Raw genomic sequence first — 17,860 nt, forward strand, 5'->3', positions numbered from 1 at the left:
CATGGGAGAGAGATGAAGGGCTGGTGATGCCAGGCACTAAGGGGAAGGAGAGGAAAGCCCTGTGAGCAAGCAGGGTCCTACTAGAGCCTTCCTGAGAAGCTGCATGAGGGAGGTTTTTGTTTCTCTGCCTTTTGTACGAGGAAAAGGGCTCTCTCCCTCCTTCCCAGCAGGGACTGGGGCTCTGCAAACCCAAGGCAGTACGTCACTGTTGTGTCAATCTCCTGGTTAAGCCATTTGCTTAATGAGACTTAAATGAGGCACAGAAAAGGGGTTTCTGCTAGCTGAAACGTCCTGTTTTCTAGGCTGTAGCAGTCAACCAGAAGCTGGAGTTTGCGTATTGCCTCATTAGAGAGCGTGTAGCCAAGTGTGCAGCTCTCCAGGATCTCTGATCCTTAGGGATTTATCGGCAGCTAAAACAGAATACTTGAGGAAATCTTCCCCGAGCCGTAGAGCCCTTAGGGTGTCTGTGACTCCATGTTACTCGTGTCTACTTGTCCTCTTACTCCACTGGCTTCAGTAGTTTGGCAGGTTTTTGGCTCCAAAGCCTGTTTTCACCACGTGAACTGTCTGAACTCTGGGCTGAACCAGGCTGCAAGTGCGAATAAAGCCCAACTGCGATGAAGACATCCTATTTTAATCTGGGATAAAGAAGTTGTCCAGGGCAGCTGTGGTTGATTTCCAGGAGGCCTCTGGTTTAAATTCCTCTCCGGTCTTTTACCTGCCCCTCCAGGGAAGGGAAGATGCCAGCATAAGATGTTTTGGTGTGGGAGGAAACACATGCTAGCGCTTATGTAGCTGTAGACTTAAACAATAATTTAGGAAGGAAGCCAAGCTATTCCTGCTAAACTGGGCTCAAAGGCAGCTGCTGATAATGTATTCTGTAGGTCTGTGCATAATCAAATATCCCTTTACTTAGCTATATGTTGGTAGAACTAGGGCGAGTGTGTATTTTTAAGGCTTCTGGCTTGGTCTGGACATGACGACCGTGTGTGGGAAGCTGCCCCTGTGAAAACACTCCATATAAACCCCCTGGCACGCACCATGTGACAGCTTTTGGAAGCAGCAGGAGGAATGAGCAGCTGGCTCTTGGCTTGGCGACTGTCTCAGGGGAGCACTGGGGACATCAGGGCTGCAAGGACGCGTGCCATGCTCTGCGCTTGTTTAAGTCGGCGCTTCCCCCTTGAGCGAGCAGGACACAGGCTGCGCAGCCTGACTCTTCCTAGGCCTGCGCAACAGGGACACTGCAAGCAGACTACTGGATGCACCTGCCTGTCGGCTCAAACAGCTGCCAGGAAGAGGGATGGAAGGAAGGATGGAATTTTAGAGTGGTTTGACCTTGGAGCAGCCTGTGCAGGTCACTGTTCCTGCTGCTGCTCTGTGTGACTCCCCTCCAGGAGCACACGCATGGCTGCCCTTCCAGCAAGAGGGGAGCTGGTCAAGTTATTGGCTGTCTCCTGTCCTCTGGAGGAAGTTGTGGTGTAAAGAGGACTTTCCTTATGGGTCACTCAAAGGGTGAGGGGGCTTTGGGGTCTTCCACAGCGTGCAGGGTATGGGTCAGCCCCAGCTGCCCAAGGAGGGGGCCGCAGGTGTTGAAGGATGAGGCTGGAGCCCAGCTCTAGGCTGGGGGCTCCGTGCATCCAAAAGGTCTTGGCCTGAGGAACATGGAGAGAGCAGGGTCAAGGGGCTGAGGGAGGTCAAATCGGGTGTGGTGGAAATGATGAGGAGATACAACCCTCTAATAACCTTCATTTAATTCTTTCATGATGTTGGCATATGTAGAAATGTTACAGGCTTGTTTACAATACTGGCAACGCTTGCATTGCTGTGTGGGTTAATAGCAAAGCCCTTTATGTCAAGTACAATACAATCACTTCATACATTTTTTTATATAAAATAAATGCTTAGAAATATCAACTGTTATTGCTTTTAAATTCCTGAGTTATGCTGAGAACATGTTCTCTTCGCCTTCATTAGATGCTCCCCGCTATCAGCAATGTCTGCTCATTGGTGGCAAAGCTCTGCGGTGTGTTATAAAGGGTTTGTCCATGCAAGCTGACAACTGCACGCAGGGAAATTTTCTATATAGCAAAAAGAAAGAAAATTCAAGTTAGCAGGCTGGTTGCTGTCCCAGCACGGGCAATTTCAGTAGTCAGATAAAACGCCAAAATGCAGGTTGGCTCTGGAACTATAAGCCTGACTCTCAAGCTGTTCTCCTGGACTGACTCCATCATCTGCCTTGCGATCCTATAGGAAACTTCCCCTGTGACTGTGGCTGAGCTGGCAAGTGAAGCTGGTTAAAGCTCATCGGATGCTGGAGTCCACGTGTTAACACAGCAGGGGTAGATCCTATGGAGGAAGAGAGGGCTGCTTAATGCTGTTCATGCTAGGACAAGAGGAAACAGCCTCAAGTTGCGCCGGGGAGGTTTAGGTTGGATATTAGGAACAATTTCTTCACCGAAAGGGTTGTCAAGCACTGGAACAGGCTGCTCAGGGACATGGTTGAGTCACCACTGCTGGGGGTATTTAAAAGACATGTAGATGTGGCACTTAGGAATGTGGTTTAGTGGTAGACTTGGCAGTGCTGGGTTAACGGTGGGACTTGATGATCTTGAATGGTCTTTTCCAACCTAAACGATTCTATGATTCTATGCTACAAGTCTTCCAGCCTTGATGACTGATAACATAAGGCAGCCCATCCTGCATCTATTTAGAGCTTGGAGAAGCAGAGCACTTAACGTTAACTTCATTTTACCTGAAAGTCACGGATATAGGTGAGGAAAAAGCTGAGGAAGGAGAACGCTAATGACCACTCTGAGACGGTACTGATGATGTGAGCTGTGTAGCCCTGTGTAATAGTGAGAGGGGGAGGGAAAAAAAAATCAGTGTGAAAAGCTCCTCTTGAACCTGCAATGGCACAAGGATGGCTTGCACATACGACATCCCGCATCCACAGCTGTTCCCTTCAGAGAGCAAAATTTCTTAGCCTGTCTGGAGTCTCTAAGAATAAAGTGCTGAACTTGGCAGCAGAGTGAGAAGGGCCAGGAAAACACCAGCTCCATGCAACTGGGATGACCCCCACTAAGAATTTAACAGCCACCTGCAAAACCTGAAGGCTCAGTCAAGAGCTTGGCACGACTAGCAGCAAAACCTCTTTACAAAAGTAAGGGTCCAGGCCATCCCTTGGATGGAAGCAAACCTCCAAGAGGCTCCTTATGCTTTAAATAAAGGGAGAGGTGGGCATAGCCCTCCAAACCAGCCTGCTTACCACCTGGCATGTGAGATTAGATTCATTCTTTACAGTTACTGTGTAACAGTGACTGGGAATCACTGACCAGCACAGACCAGACAGGCTGGTAGTTTGATATCTTGTTGAGGCAGTTCAATTACTGTCCATGAGTGAGATTAATTTAAAATAACGCTTGAAGCTGCAACTGTTTTGCTCAGAGCAGTACTTCAGCAAGTAGCTGCATACTGGCTCAACTGGTAAAGCTCACTTGTGCTCTCCCATCCCAAGCATGCGTACACAACTGCAGTAAGTGCCCAGATGCGTTTGTCACTGCAAATAATGTAGCTGGCTTTTGTTCTCTGCTTATTTTCTCTGCTCAATCACTTACTTCTTCCTGTGGGTCCCAGTGCAATTTCTGCACTAGATTTGTTCCATACAGGCCACTGTATAAGACAACTGAGGAAACAAACACTGTAAAGAAATATGTTAAGGAAGATTCAAGACAAAGAATGAGCAACTTGGAAATTTCAGACTTGGCTCTGGATTGTGCCAAGCTAAGGCTGTAAGGAGAGCTCTGCGTGTTTTCCACAAGGTCTCCTCAGCATAATGAACAGTAATGGTGACGCAGACCACTTCACATCGTTCCCTTCAACCTGTAGGTTGTTCCAACTGACTAGTTACTGTCACGTGAAAAGGTTAATTTTAATCTAAATCGATTATCTCTGTTCTCTGTATGATGCATCTTGTTATACCTCCTTGATCAAACATAGCGTCCTTATAAAAGCACTTAAACTATGATCAAATGTGAATACTTACTTAGCATTTTTAATTTTTGTAGTGGTATTTTCCAAGCTAACAGTGTCTGGACCTTTCTCCGATTGCTTTTCAACTTCTCAACCACCTTGAATTCTTGATATGTGGGTTACAGTTGGAACACTGTATCATTTGCACCAGAGAGGATTATTAGCTTTCCTGGTTCCCTCTTAGTTCACTCAAGGTTTTATAACCACTTTGGTACAGCAGCCAAGGAAAAACCCCACATGACAAGGAGTCCTCATTGGATCAGAGACCTCGGTTATTTCAGGAGTGATTGAGATGTCACTTTTTTCAACATCTTACAGAAGGAACGTACGCTACATCAGTGCTACTGCCTTTATAAATGAAACTTGGAGCATTAAGTTATAGAAGAGCTGATTTTCATAGGATTAAGATATTAACTTCTTCAATCATTAATGAGATTAAACATCAAGAGCCTCCTGATGTGGAAGATTAATTTTGGTGGTGAACAGGGCTGAACTTACTGGCACAAACATGTCTTTGAAAACCCAGACTTCCAAAGCTTATTAAAAAATTGATGTGAGTGGTCCAGGGAGCTCTGGTTACTGCTCTGAATGCAAGATACCCAATTCTCTGCTAATTAAAATGTACAGCTTTAGTAGCTGTTACTTACCTGGCTGAGTTACTACTGCAATAGAAAGAATTTAATCATTGAGATACAAAAATAACTGGCTCCCATCCTCCCCTCGTTAGAGAGCAGGTAATTAACTGCTTTCCTCTTTCTGTGTTGGCAATTCTGCTGTTTCACTCCAGCAGAGCATCAGGAGCATTTTCAGGTTTCCTTCTGTCCTGCAGCACCAGTTACAACCATTTCACCTATGGCCACAGACTTCTGCCTGTTACCATCTTTCCCTTATTACATTATGAACTGTTAATTTAGAAAATACTCTGATAATTTCCCTTTCCTTCCCCTTCCATACATAGGTATGTATATATCATTATTTCCACAGCTGTCTTTACTTCTCTCTAATTTTGGTTAGACCACACTGGTTTAAAAACCTCTATAGATTTTGGGCTTGTGGGTTTTTTGGTGACTGTGAAAGGCTCTTAATTTGCAGCAGTTCATATCGTTCCATTTTAGTCTTCCCCAATTGTATTTGGCTCCTAACTGTTCAAAGCTGAAAATCTCGTTCTTTGCTAGCACCAAGACTTCCTGCTAGGGATGGCGATTCTCTAAGTTTCACAGGTGACTTCCTTCCTCTGTGTCAGGCCTCCTCAGCAGGTAAGGGTCCTTCTCGCTCCTTTACAGATAACCAGCCTGTGCCCTGACTATCGCTTCTTGTCTGACTAGTATGGATTATATAGTCTTGCAGTAGCAGGAACTCGGCGAGATGCTCCATCACTGGGAAATGGGGCATATGGTTTAGTGCTGGTTTTGGCTGCCTGCCTGGAAATAAGTGGAATTGGTGAGGATTAAATTGGTGGCCTTGATTCAGCTGCAGAAGGGACAGTATTTAAGCAATGATTTTTGCACTCATGTCTTTGGAATGTAAATTCGAAGGCTTTAGTGTTGTAGTCCTGTTTGACTCAAAACTGGGTCATAATTTTCAAAAGACAATGTTTAGGTCCATTGGGGTGAGCAGAGGAACCGCTGTGGTTCAGTTTCCTGATTGCTAAATGACTGTGGACAGCAAAAAGGCCTCTCTTTCTGGATGGGTTTGCCCATATTTCTGTAAAACCCACAGCTGCTTCCAGCGCTCAGAATTCAAAGTTAAGGGAGATGGTGGATTCCAGAGTTGAGGGGAGGTTGTAGGGAATGCTGGTCAGAAATGCCTTGTCTTTTGAACTGCAGGATGGGCAGGGAAGGAGATCGGAGGACAGATGTCTCTTCTGACTCAACCTTGGCAATATGCTCCAGAACTGTCTCTCTGACAAATACCAGCACTGTCAAGCTGCTCTGGGAGCCAGCTGGCATAGTGCAGCACTGCTGCGCGCGGTTAGGTTAGTAGTATTTCCTCTTATGCTACATTCTGTACTGCTCTTCTAGTGGTATCCAACCATAAAACTTGCTGCAGCATTCCTGTCACTGGGGAACAGACACTTTTATTTCTTACCTGGCTCCTTTCCCCCATTAAAACCACCCATCTCTTAAGCACTCTTCTCTCTCCCCATCTTTCATAACCTACAGTCAGACCTCTTTGTGATAAACTCTTGTTTTGCCATTTTCAATCTCTGATGTGCAGAAGGAAAGGAGAGGAGAAAGGGTGGTAACCATCCCTCTTACCTTTTTTTATTATCCAGCGACTCACTTGTGGGCTTAACCTTTTTCCTAAAGTTGCCAGGTTGCAATACAGAACATTAATAGATAGCATGACACAGGCTGTGCATGTAAAGATGACAGCCCTTCTGTGGCACGGCCTTTCACATTGGTAGGTTAAATTAATGTAGGTGCAAATACTGTCATTTGCAAAGGCTGCTCCGTTTTATGGTGACACTGCATAGCAAAAGGATACTGCTCACAATGCTTGAACAACACCAGAGTAACATGGTCAGACGGATCCAAAACATGTCTTTGCTGTGAACTTCTGGCTGCATCAGGTAGGATAGGACGGTCTGAACCAGCATATAAATGGCCCCTACTCCAAATGTCAGGCAGGCTCCAACCACGTGTATGTAGTACAGAATACATTTCTAGGGAAAGAAAGCACTGCTTGTACAGAACATGGTTTCATTTTATACTCTGAGAACAATTTTCTTCTGTAAACCTTTGGCACTCCACCCACTCAATTACCTTCTCACATCCCAAGCTAAGCAGTTTGGGAACATGGTAGTACTTAGGAGGTTTTTCTTGGAAACCCCATACAGAGTTAGCTGGAAGCCAGCACCTGCCAGCCCTCTGTATTGCTGCTTTTGTTAAGTTCTTGTGGCTAAGTTACAGGTCCCAGCTATATCTTAACTACAGGAATTAATAAGAGCTGTTCTTGTTAGCCATAATGGACAGTAATACAGAAACTGGATGAAGGAATCCCTGCAGGTACTGAGAGTGGCAACAGGCTATCTCCTGGGCAGTTCTGTCCCAGGAATCTGTACATCTATGAAAGATAATGCAAGACGGGATAAAAATGACACAGTTCTAGTACCCAAAATGGGATTAAAAATAACGAGGTTTAGCGCTTCTCTGAATTACTCTAGTTTGAATAAGCCTTGATGTCAAATTAGTATCTTTGAATACTCGGAGGGAACAAGATTGAATCAAGCAGTAATACTTCTTAACTTAAAAAAACCCCCGCTATAGGAGAATCAACTGTCAAATAGTAAAAAACATTAAAACTAGAAGTTATTCCAAGAAAAACAACCCAACTTAAAATTTATGCCCTGAAAAATCACGTTGTGTTCAGCCCTTTCCTCTCATCCCTGGCTAAGCACAGTACCCAAAGACAGAAACTAAAAAGCGTTATCTTGTCAATTGTGCAATGCAAGGCCTGGCAGCCTCCCGGCACTCCAATCATGCAGGTGATCTTTTATGCCCTAAAGCATGAGACTGTCTGTGTTTTACTGAGTAACTCTTAAGATCAGGAATTGGAGTCACCCTTTCCTCACAATCTCCATGTGCACAAATGAATTTGAAGTACACAAAGTATAACAAAGTCCACAGTATAACAGAGGTGGGAATTTATATTTAAATAGTGAATAACCATGTTGCAAAGGCGTGTGCTCCAAAATCATGTGCTGCTCAGTGATGAGGTGTCATCAGAGAGAAATCTTTGCCCTATATGAGAGGAAATCAATAGCCACAGCTAGAATAAAGCAATAGCACTGGCTGAACAGCATGAATTAAGTCTCCCATGAGGATGAGCCCTGTGCTATTGCTGTGACTCCCAGCAGTGAGAGCTGCCTGGAGCTCTCTGCATGATGGCTGTTCCCACATCCCCGAAAACACTCTTCGTGTATTTTCATGCTTCAGTTGTCTTCAGTAACTACTGGATTCCAGGGGGCTTTAGCTCCTTTTGCCTCTGGGGTGGCCCTCAACCAGTCCTTAGCATCACTTGGATATGCAGGTCCAGCACTCCTAATTTTTGTCTTGCTCAAGAGTAAATGTTACACAAACTAGTTAACAAATTAACATGCACCTTCTTATTTTGATTATCTGGAAATCTACAGAAAGTAGACATACCCTCTCCTGACCAGTGGTGGAGGAAAATCATGGAGCTGAACACAGCCTGGAGGCCTTTGCTTGGTGGGTGTGGTAGGGGAGGCTGTGACCTCTGGGTATAGCTAGGGCTCGAGAAAAAAGTAAATAGATTGAGGCCTCAAAAAAAGAAAAAAACAACCCAAAGTGAGTGTGCTGAGGTTTCTAAGAGGGACTGCTGAAGCACTTGGAGAGCTGTGCTAGGGGAAAAGGAGAAGGGAATAAGGTGGAGCTTCCCAGGAGCTTTTCCTCTCTGCTTTTCCTTGGCCCTAATCCAGCAGCAGACCAAGGTGACACTGCAGCCTCTAGTGGCTGAAGGCACCACTACAGATCCCCAAAAAATCCAGCAGGTAACTAATATGATGAGGCTGGCAATTGTACAACTGTCTTGCATGTAACGGCCAACGATGTAGAATGCGGTCCTGCTGATGGTGTGATATGTGAGAATATCAGATTATTTTTTATGGAGGGGATGGGAAGTATTGGGGAGGAAAAAAATAGAGACACTGGAATGGAGAAATTCAAAAGTTGGTTAACATTGCAGTATTTTCAAGAATTGCACAGGTTTGAAGGAAAATATACCTAAGAGGGCAGATTTTTCAGAGCTGGACTTCTTGTGGGGTTGGGTGTTTTTGTTGGCTTTACTTCTAGTCGTAACAATTTTTGACTATTTGATACCTGATTCTTCTGAGTCAAAAACCAATATAGTTGTGGTCTTTTAATGTGGAGCTAGGGCTTTCAGATATCCTGTGAGCAGATCCAAGATGAGTTTGCTTTCTGCAAAACTTGTGGGGTTTTTAATATTTTGAAATTTCATGAATGGCTGCTCACAAGTCCCAGTGGATAAAGCAAATAAGAAATAAGTAAGAAATTATAAACCAAAGCTTAAATTTTTTAACAGTTTTCTGTAAGGAATTTGACAAAAAACAGGTTTGCCCCAAAAAGGTTTGCTTTCAGTAAAATCCCCATTTTCTCAGATATCTCCGTAAACAAACACACACACGATTCTGGACAGCTTCAGAACATTGCGAGCAAAGCACAAACCTGGAAATTTGCAATAATGCAAAGTCCAAAACAGCTCATCAGTCCTAGTGTAAGGCCAATCTTATTAAGCTTGATGATCTTGGATTTTTCTGGATTCAAAGCGTAAACTTGTTTATAACGGACATAGATGGTAGCCATACCTGTTAGTGAAGAACCCAAATGCAGTAAGATTTTCAGCTGATGAGTAGTGTCCTTTTTTAACTGGGAAGTTGCTGAGTGACAGAGGCAACTATTTAAAATACAAAAACTGTCTTATGATACACAGAAATAGGAAAGCTGAGAATATGGAAGCCAAAACTGAAAAAATATAATGGCAAACAAGTCAACTTACTATCTGATCTCTTCCATTTGAAAGACATACTGGGTTGTTTTTTCCCCTCTCCATAATCACAGCACAAGTAAGGTGACTGCCTTGAATTTGCATTTCTATTTCTTTTACTAGTCTGGTTTTTTTTAAAACACATTTTTGGCCTTCTGGAATCTGCAGTTGTCATGCTGGCTTTGTGGATAACAGCCCTGACATACACTTTCCTCTGAATTGCTTAAGAGAATTAAGATTGATTGCTTAGAATGTAGTTTTTTGACTGAGAATTATGGGCTGTCTAATGATCTGAATAAGGAAATTAAATTGTTTAAAAATGTGTGCATTCCAGAACTGCCTGCAGTCTGCCAAGGACAGCTTTCTATACTCACCCAAGAAAGCCGAAATGTTTAACATGATCCCAAACAAGCATCTTTCAGGTGGTATTGTCCCTGTATCACTGGAAGAGGTATAGATACGTATCACTCCATTTATCTATACTAAAAGTACTTGCAACACAACTGTACTTATTTCAGTCTACAAAGGAACCACAAGAAACAGGTTTGTAAAAAAGCCAAAAAAACAAACCAAAAACCAAACCAAAACCAAACCAACACTCCCCCCCCTCCCCCAACCCCTTCCAGATATTTTTCACTGAATCTTTCATTACTCAAACTATACTGTGCTAGTTTTAGAGCTGTAGAAATAAGCATGGTAAAGACATGCTATCCTTAGAACAAGGAATTAACGTACTTGGTGTAACTATTCCTTTTATATTGACCTTGAGTCCATAAAAGGTGCATAGAGTATTAAAACTGGAAAAAATTAAGAACCTGGAAAACTGAAAGACCCAAACTAAGGTCACATGTACAGCCTTGATGCAATGCAGTTGGGAATATAGATTATAGTACGGATTTACTGGTGCAACCAAACCAGGTGACAGCAAGATGCTTTACTCTGAACACAGGGTTGGAGATGCACCCGCAGCTTTCTTGTTCATCATCATTTTGAGGATACGTTCACAAAGCCACAGCTTAAAGGTTAGACTTTTGCACAAAAATAGACAGCTTTAAATAGTTACAGACAACTAACTGTGAACAGCTAGTAACTTTGGAACTGGAGCTGTTGGGTAAGAACTGCTGTTTAAAGTTTGGAGTTGGGGAAAAATTCACAGGAGTGAGAGGCCAATTTGATACTATGGTACAGTTCACAAAGCAAGCATGTGATCGTCACTGACCTGATGTAGGGCACCAAAGGGTCGACGTGGTGCAGGACGATTGCGGTAATGTATGAAAACACAAAAGATGCAGCTGACCAAACAACCAAAGCCACAGGCAAGAAAGAGAGGCCTTGCTGAAACCACCACATGTCAGTGCTGACTTCTAACTGTGAACGCTGTGAGGAATCAAATACAAAGGTTTACAGATTTCTCAAAGGTTTTGCTTTTCTTGAGGCAAGCTGCTTCAAGTACAGCAATTTGACATTGCTTCTGTGCCGTGAAGTCAAATGTTCACTTTGGGTTTGCAGGACAGGACTGAGAGCAATCATAAATAAGCAGAAATAACATCTAGAAATGTTAATTCTGAAATTCTTAGAAGACAATGAGAAAAGAAACTGGTAGCATCACTTTACTACATGTCTCGGCATTTGTTGCTGCCAGAATAAGGTCAAACGGGTCACTGTGAATAACTGACTCTATTTTCTTCTTACCCTTGTGTCATAACACCATGTTAGAATTAGTGAGGCTGATAGAGAACGTGTCCCAGTAGTGACAGTTTAACTGATAGTGGCTGTTGTGGAGCCTCCAAATTCCATTAACAATCAACTGGGCAGACGGGGAGAAAATGACCTAAAATTACTTTAATATCTGCACTCATTTACTACCTGTCATGCTGGGTGTACTCGGCATCTGTTATAAGAATCACTTAAACTCATGGATATCTATGAGCAAGAGCTGAGTGCTACCACCCACAACCTTCAAACTCAAGGGCTACTTTTTCCTGGTGGCAGTATAGCAGCTCCCTTGTTTTTACAGGTGGGAGGAAAAGGTCCACTTACAGTGGAGTGAAATGGCTAACTCTGTACTCGTGCTATCCAGTTCTGGAAGTCCCAGCCTGACAGCAAAGCTGTGCCTCTACCTCTGTCTCTCTAAGAGCAATAATGTGCAGCTGTGCTACCCTGGTGAGCTCACACAGAAAGAACTGTGGCTCTTCTCTACTCTCGCTGCTAGAGGGAAGTAATTTTCTATCAGCTTCACATACAAAGTTAAGCAGAGCTGATTTCAGAACCCCAGAATGGCTGAGGTGAGAAGGGACCTCTGGAGGTCACCCTGCCCAACCTCCTGCTCAAGCAGGGCCACCCAGAGCCAGTTGTGCAGGACGGCTTTTTAATATCTCCGAAGGATGGAGATACTACAACCTCTCTGGGCAACCTGTGCCAGTGCTCAGTCACCCTCAAAGTGAAAAAGTGCTTTCTTATGTTCAGACAGAGCCTCCTGTGTTTTGGTGTGTGCCCACTGCCTCTGGTCCTGGCACTGGGCAGCACTGAAAAGAGCCTGGCTCTGTCCTCTTTGCACCCTGCCTTCAGGTAGGGAGATGAGATCCCACCTGAGCCTTCTCTTCTCCAAGCTATACTTGTCCCTGTGTTTTATGCCATTTTACTGATGGCATTTGTTTACATTTACACCGGTGAGAAGAGTACAGAAAGTATTTAAGCACAGTTGAAACTGGAGACTGTAAATGGAATATGAAACAGGACAAAGGTGAAGAGCAAATAATAAAGAGTACAGATCCAAGGGCATCCAGGCAAAGATCAAATGGTACGTGAGAAAAGCAAAATAATGTTGAGACAAAATAGGAAGAAGTGCAGCACTGAGAGGTTTTAGGAGGTGGGTATTGCCTAGAGCATGAGAGACTGAAAGGATCAAGAGAAAAGGAAGAAGGAGATAGGAAGCACCAAGACTAGAAAGTCTCATGGGAGGAAAAAAGAAGTTGAAACTAAAGTGGGTGAATCTTGCAACAGATCAGAGCTGATCAACTCCTTTGCATCTCACTTAGGAGACCTCAGCACTCTTCTGACATGGACTTACTGCACACAGCAGGCATTCAGTCACGGGCAGACCTTCGTCATATCTTTTTGCTGACCTTTGCCAGCACGCATGTCTCGGAGAGCCTGCCCAATGGCAGGCTGATAGATTCATCACATAATGCATAACAATGCATAATGAGAATTGCTCATTTACCAGAAACTGGTGACTTGTGTTTGTGCTGCTTTTAAGCCTAGAGTATTAGCGGGTCAGAAAAGAACAAATGAGCTCTGGCATTCTCCTGGGAGGTGACAAAAGCCAACTCTAACTGATACCCCTTTGAAAAGAATGTACAATTACATCCTCATGAAATTAAAGGTTCAGCTGCTTGTAAGGAAGATGTCAGGTAGCAGATGAAGGTGACTAAAGGGAGATGTAGTGAATAAGAATAGAGTGATAGAATTAAAGTTGCTTGCTTTCCTACCCTTAAGCTTTCATTTTGAAGCTAAGCATAACATTTACTCTCTAATGTTGACTTTCATTTTAAGACTGTAATGGAGTAAAAATAGTACTGACTATACCTTCACAATCCCATCTCTCGTATGGGTAATTTGGAAGAGAAATGGGGAATTTGAAAGAGGAACGCATCTTTTGCATGGCGTTCTCTGTTATAGAAGTTATGTGCCTGGGCATGTAATTCAAAACTTCAAGCAGTCAGTCTGATGCTTAGATTTTACTTTTCCTTTAGCATTTAAATGTTAACAGTGCCTTCGCTTTATTTCTGAGCTAAGAGATTTTTGCCTCAAAACAAACAAACAAACCAATATGCCACATACCTGAGAACAAAGGCATTAAAAGAAACATCACCTCAAGGGGAATCCAAAGTCATGTTTCTGGGGAAGTTCCAGAGTATCTTCATTTTTTTTTTCTAAATCTTTGAGATATAAAGGAAAATAATCAAAATGTGAGGTACTTCTATACCTCTTACTCTATATTATTTGTTCTCCTTCTTAGCATTTTCTGTTTCTATGCATTGCTGCTGACTGAACATTGGATTAGACAGACTGTTGGGCTGACACAATGTGTTTTTCCTATGTTCCAAGTGGTTTAAGGAGTGAAGCTTGTGTATGGTGGGATGGTAGAAATGCAGAAAAACAGGCGTTCAAGACTTTGGTTTATAGGACTTGTCTACACAAAGTTTTAACTTGAAGTGAGAAGCTTTCAAGAAAAAAAATGAATGCAACTGTTTTAATGCAATTAAAACCAGTGGCTACGATCCCTGCTTTCACGTAAGGAAGAGGACAGAACATGGAGTCTTCCCGTTTCGTTGTGGATGGGCATCCCAATGCGATGCTGGTGCTGCACTAAATGTGTGGCAGGATAGGTGCTGAAGCAACCTGAATTTAATCAGACATCCCACAACTCCTGTCTTCTCTTCACATGAGCAGCTGCTGTTTTCACACACTGGCAAAGGCGTCAGAGAGGAGACACTGTGCTGCGTTCCTGTTAGCTGGCGATATTCATAAGCTTGCACAGATGTCTGCAACGTTTCGGGGCTGGTCAGACACAGCTTTGGGGTACCGCTGCTACGTGGGTGCAGTGGGACTGAAGCTATGCGCGGGTAAGGCTCGCAGACAATGCAGATTCTCCACCTGTTGGGAGTATTTGCATGCGTATGCAGACTAATTTACCTGGACTAAGTCAAGGTTAGTAAAGTGGAACAGCTATTCCAAATTTCCCCCCTGGATATTGCTCTTATTACATAATAAATGCGTCCACACAGGCAGCTCATCAGCAATGTCTGCTCCAGAGCAAGCCCTGCTGCAGAGAAGCCCTCGATCAGTCAAGACCGGGCATCTCTGCAACCTATGCTGTCACTTAGCCCAAAGCTAAGGCCTGGACACAAATTACGATCGTTTTCATGTGGTCAGGCGTAAAGAGCAGTGTGGTAGCTTCAGTTGCAACCTGAGAGCTCTGGTGAGACACAACTTCTTACTGTGAATATAGCTGCAGGCTGGTACATCCCAGCGGCATGGGGATTAGCGCTGGTTTGGGCTCTGTCAGAAAACGGCAGCTCTGCTCCTCTTACTTTCACAGACCCCTGAGAAACTCTCCTTATGCTTAAAACTGTTTTGTAAATTTTCTCCCCACTAAATTCTCTTTCTTAGCTCTGTCAAGATCTTATCATTCTTATCATCTCCCTTTCATTCTTATCATCTCCCTTCATCTTCCTGTTTAAATCTTTTCAGTGAAATCAAGTCTTTTTTCACGCTATTATGTGGGCAGACTGTATATACCAAACACAGGCTTTGTTCCGTGCAAAGCGCCGTGTACATTTATGGCACTGTCTACTCGAGGCCATCCAAACTTCGCAGTGCTGCAGACACACACTGCCAACTCACAGGGCTCTGAACGTGGAGCGTCTGGGCAAGCACAGGCGCATAACGAGGCACCTCGAATCACTGGGAGGCAGGATGGAATTGCCTCACAATTTGCCAGCTGGAAGGTCCTGAAATAAATTATTATTAACACCTCATCCTGTCCTATTGTTTTCAACAGTGAGAAGGAAAACGCACTCAAGCTCCTTGTTTTTTCACAAGGTCCTTCGCCAACTGATTATATAATGGCAATGGCTAGCCTCTCTTTTCAATGTAACTATGACTTTCTTAAACATTTATCCTCATCTGTAGGCACTTCCGTGTCCTAAGGGGGTTTTTAAGCCCCAAATTGAGTATCACACCTTTCCTGTGATAGACGTTATTAAATCATTATCAAGAGCAAGTCAAGGATGTGTTTCAAAAGCAAAGGAAATTTTAACCATCTCTGAGGTATTTTTTTAAAGGCAGGAAGTGTGCTGCAGCATTCTGCACATGCTTGAGCATGCAGAATAGAAACTAAAAATGAAAACGAAAGGTGGCCAAGACCATTAACAGCAGAAGGTTAACATTAGCTAGAATGATAATGCTGAGAAGATGGTTGAAAGTACGTGTGGAAAAGGGAAATTTCTGAAGTAATGCTGATACCCTGATTGTGAACCTGCCTCTTCCCTGCTCTCTCAGCAAGACAGGCAGAGATAAAGCTGTACTAAGGGATGCTCCTTTTTCTCTCCAGCAAATACTCCAACAGACACTGTGTTGAAGGAAGAAAGACAAAGCAATCTGCCATGTGCATCCCTAAGTAAACACGAAGGTTGGATAGGGATGAGTCAGGCTTGAACACGTTCATTTGCGCAACTTGTTGTCAGGGTCAAACTGATAACAACGGTTAAAGGTTGTTAATCCTCAAAGGACTCGAAGTAAGAAAGTAGGAAATGTGTCACCTTTGTTGTTCCCACTGCAGTGTAATGACGGATGACTCATTTTGAGTGTTTTCTCGGTACAGACACCAAAAAAGTTGCTATTAAATCTTCTGGATATGGGGGTCAGCTTCCAGAGAGTTGAGGCGAGGATCTTTGTGCCCTCGCTAAGCCCCTGTTACCCAGCTGGGGAAGCAGCAGAATGGCACAGCACCAAACCAAACAGAGCCAGGCACAAGATACCATGACATAAGGATGTACCAACACCTGTTTTAGAAACATAGCATACCACGATACCAGCCTGTCGCTACAGCTGACTGAGGAGCTCAGCGTCCAGGAGGAACGCACGCTACCTGTCAGTCCAACCTGTCTAACCGGAGAAAAGCAGCTAAAAATACGCGAGTACTCAAAGCAGAGCATGGGAGACAGTTTCCCATGTTACAGCTGGGGAATCGAAGCTACCGCAAGGTCACGGAGAGGGACTGGAGGCACCCGGTGTGTGGGGGGCAGCTCAGGATGGTCAGAGAGAGGGAAAAGGGACCAGGATGGCGGTAAGGTTTAGGAGAGCAGCTGGGCAGGAAGGAAGGGGAGATGGAGAGAGGGAAATAGGGAGCCCTGGGGGTAAGGGACCTGGGCACAGGGAGGTGAGAGGGCTGAGGGGCTCGATGGGGTCACTGGGAGCGATGGGGGGCCACGGGGATGGTGATCGGGGGTCACTGGAGCAGCAGGGAAGAGTGATGGCGCGTCACTACGGCTGACGGGGGCGGGGGGTGTCACCGGGGCGGTGGGGGATTTGTTAGGGGAGGGAGGGGGACACCTGAGGTAACGGGGGTCTCTAGGGGCGTTGGGGGCTCCCAGGGCGGCCGGCGGGTCGTTAGGCGCGGCAGGGGGGCAGCGGTGAGGGCGGTCGGGTCTGACAGGGGGAGGCCGGGGGTGACACCGAGGAGTCCACGGGACACCGGAGGGTCGCTGAGGGGTGACAGGGAGGCGGGAGGGGAGAACCGGGGAGGCCACGGGAGGAGCAGAACCCGGGGGGGAGGGGAGGCCGCACGCGGTGAGTCCCGTCGTTCCCCCCACCCCCACCCCCCAATTTACCTCAGCCGCTCCCGCGCCGTCCCCGCGGCGGCCTCGCGCCGCCCCGCCCTTCGCCGCCCCACCCCGCCCCTCGCCGCCCCTCCCCGCCCCCGGCGCGCGCCGCTGCCACCGCCCACCTCCTTTCCGGCCGTCGCAAACGGGGCGTAAAAGCGTCGCCCGGTGCGGGGAGATTGAGGTAAATGCCGGCATTTCCACGGTGGCGGGCGGGAGGTGAGGGGGGCGGGGGTCTGTTCTCCCGGCTCTGCGCGCTCCCTCCGGGTGGGACGGGATCCTTGAGGGAGAAGGGCGTCGTGTGGGTGAGGGGGGAGGTCCTTGAGGTCGGGCTTGGGCCTGTGCTGCGGGCTGGGCCGGGGGCTGGGGTACCCCCGCCCGGCCTGGGTGCGGGTGGGTCCTGGCCGCCCCGGCGGCTGCCTCCTTCAGGCTGGGGGCGAGGCCGTTGGTTGGGCCGGGAGGTGCCCTTGTCCTCCCTTCCCTCCCCTGGGTATTTGCGGGCGAGCAGCCAGGCCCGGGTGAAAGTCCTGCGGAAGCTGGGCAGTGTGGGGTTGTTTGTTTTGGAGGACGAGGTGGTCTTTGGTTGCTTTCTCTCCTTGGCGGGAGCAATGCTTCAGGAAGAGAGGAAAAGCATATAGTTTTCTGCATTGGAACTAATTTTTTGGTCATCTAGGACAACACCCGCAGGGGCCTCCTAGGTGACTAAGTCTGGTTTCCTGATAAATGAATGGGTGCAAGTCTGCCTGCTCCCAAACTTATCAAGGTCCTGCATACGCAAGGCCCTGTTTGCTTGCTTTCTCCTCTCCTCCCACTGACAGGGCTTTTTGAGGCTGGCTTTTCACTGTTGGATATTGCCTTAATTAAGCTGTGAGGTGTGGAAATGAGAGCACTTGTTCTTATGCCAGTATTGACCTTTG

General features: G+C 45.7%; 2 protein-coding genes across 7 annotated transcripts in view; one reads left to right on the forward strand and one right to left on the reverse strand.

Moving 5' to 3' along the window:
- CEPT1 (choline/ethanolamine phosphotransferase 1) overlaps positions 1–17,860 on the forward strand; it is a 69,122-nt gene that overhangs the window by 20,425 nt on the left and 30,837 nt on the right. The window contains exon 1 of one of the 4 annotated variants that reach the window (XM_072844897.1): positions 17,019–17,127. The exons of the other annotated variants lie outside the window; for them this stretch is intronic. The gene's annotated coding sequence lies outside the window, so the exon portion shown is untranslated. Of the gene's footprint in view, positions 1–17,018; positions 17,128–17,860 lie in introns of those variants that run through there. 4 annotated transcript variants of the gene reach the window in all.
- On the reverse strand, positions 1,740–17,010 carry DRAM2 (DNA damage regulated autophagy modulator 2). 3 transcript variants are annotated; one of them, XM_072844900.1, is made up of 9 exons: positions 16,953–17,010; positions 13,399–13,496; positions 10,775–10,932; positions 9,930–9,997; positions 9,237–9,376; positions 6,517–6,694; positions 3,615–3,697; positions 2,753–2,845; positions 1,740–2,078 (listed from the first exon to the last, which is right to left on the reverse strand). In XM_072844900.1, the coding sequence occupies exons 3-9, from the start codon at positions 10,903–10,905 to the stop codon at positions 1,971–1,973; spliced, it is 801 nt and encodes a 266-aa protein (XP_072701001.1). In that variant the 5' UTR covers positions 10,906–10,932; positions 13,399–13,496; positions 16,953–17,010; the 3' UTR covers positions 1,740–1,970. The 3 variants fall into 3 exon arrangements, with proteins under 3 accessions (XP_072701001.1, XP_072701002.1, XP_072701003.1); XM_072844901.1 differs by having other exon boundaries at positions 13,430–13,496; positions 16,953–16,979; XM_072844902.1 differs by lacking the exon at positions 13,399–13,496 and having other exon boundaries at positions 16,953–16,999.

This window comes from Ciconia boyciana, chromosome 23 (assembly GCF_034638445.1).
Source record: "Ciconia boyciana chromosome 23, ASM3463844v1, whole genome shotgun sequence".
NCBI classification, from domain to species: domain Eukaryota; kingdom Metazoa; phylum Chordata; class Aves; order Ciconiiformes; family Ciconiidae; genus Ciconia; species Ciconia boyciana.

Bases quoted from the DNA above. Each gene is read 5' to 3' on its own strand.
- DRAM2 (XM_072844900.1), bottom strand. From the start codon at position 10,905: ATGTGGTGGTTTCAGCAAGGCCTCTCTTTCTTGCCTGTGGCTTTGGTT. The intron at 3,698-6,516 runs GTATCCTTTTGC...ATTTCTTTACAG, and splicing joins TTGTTCAAGCATTGTGAGCA to TGTTTGTTTCCTCAGTTGTC. The intron at 2,846-3,614 runs GTAAGTGATTGA...ACTATTACACAG, and splicing joins ACTGGGACCCACAGGAAGAA to GGCTACACAGCTCACATCAT.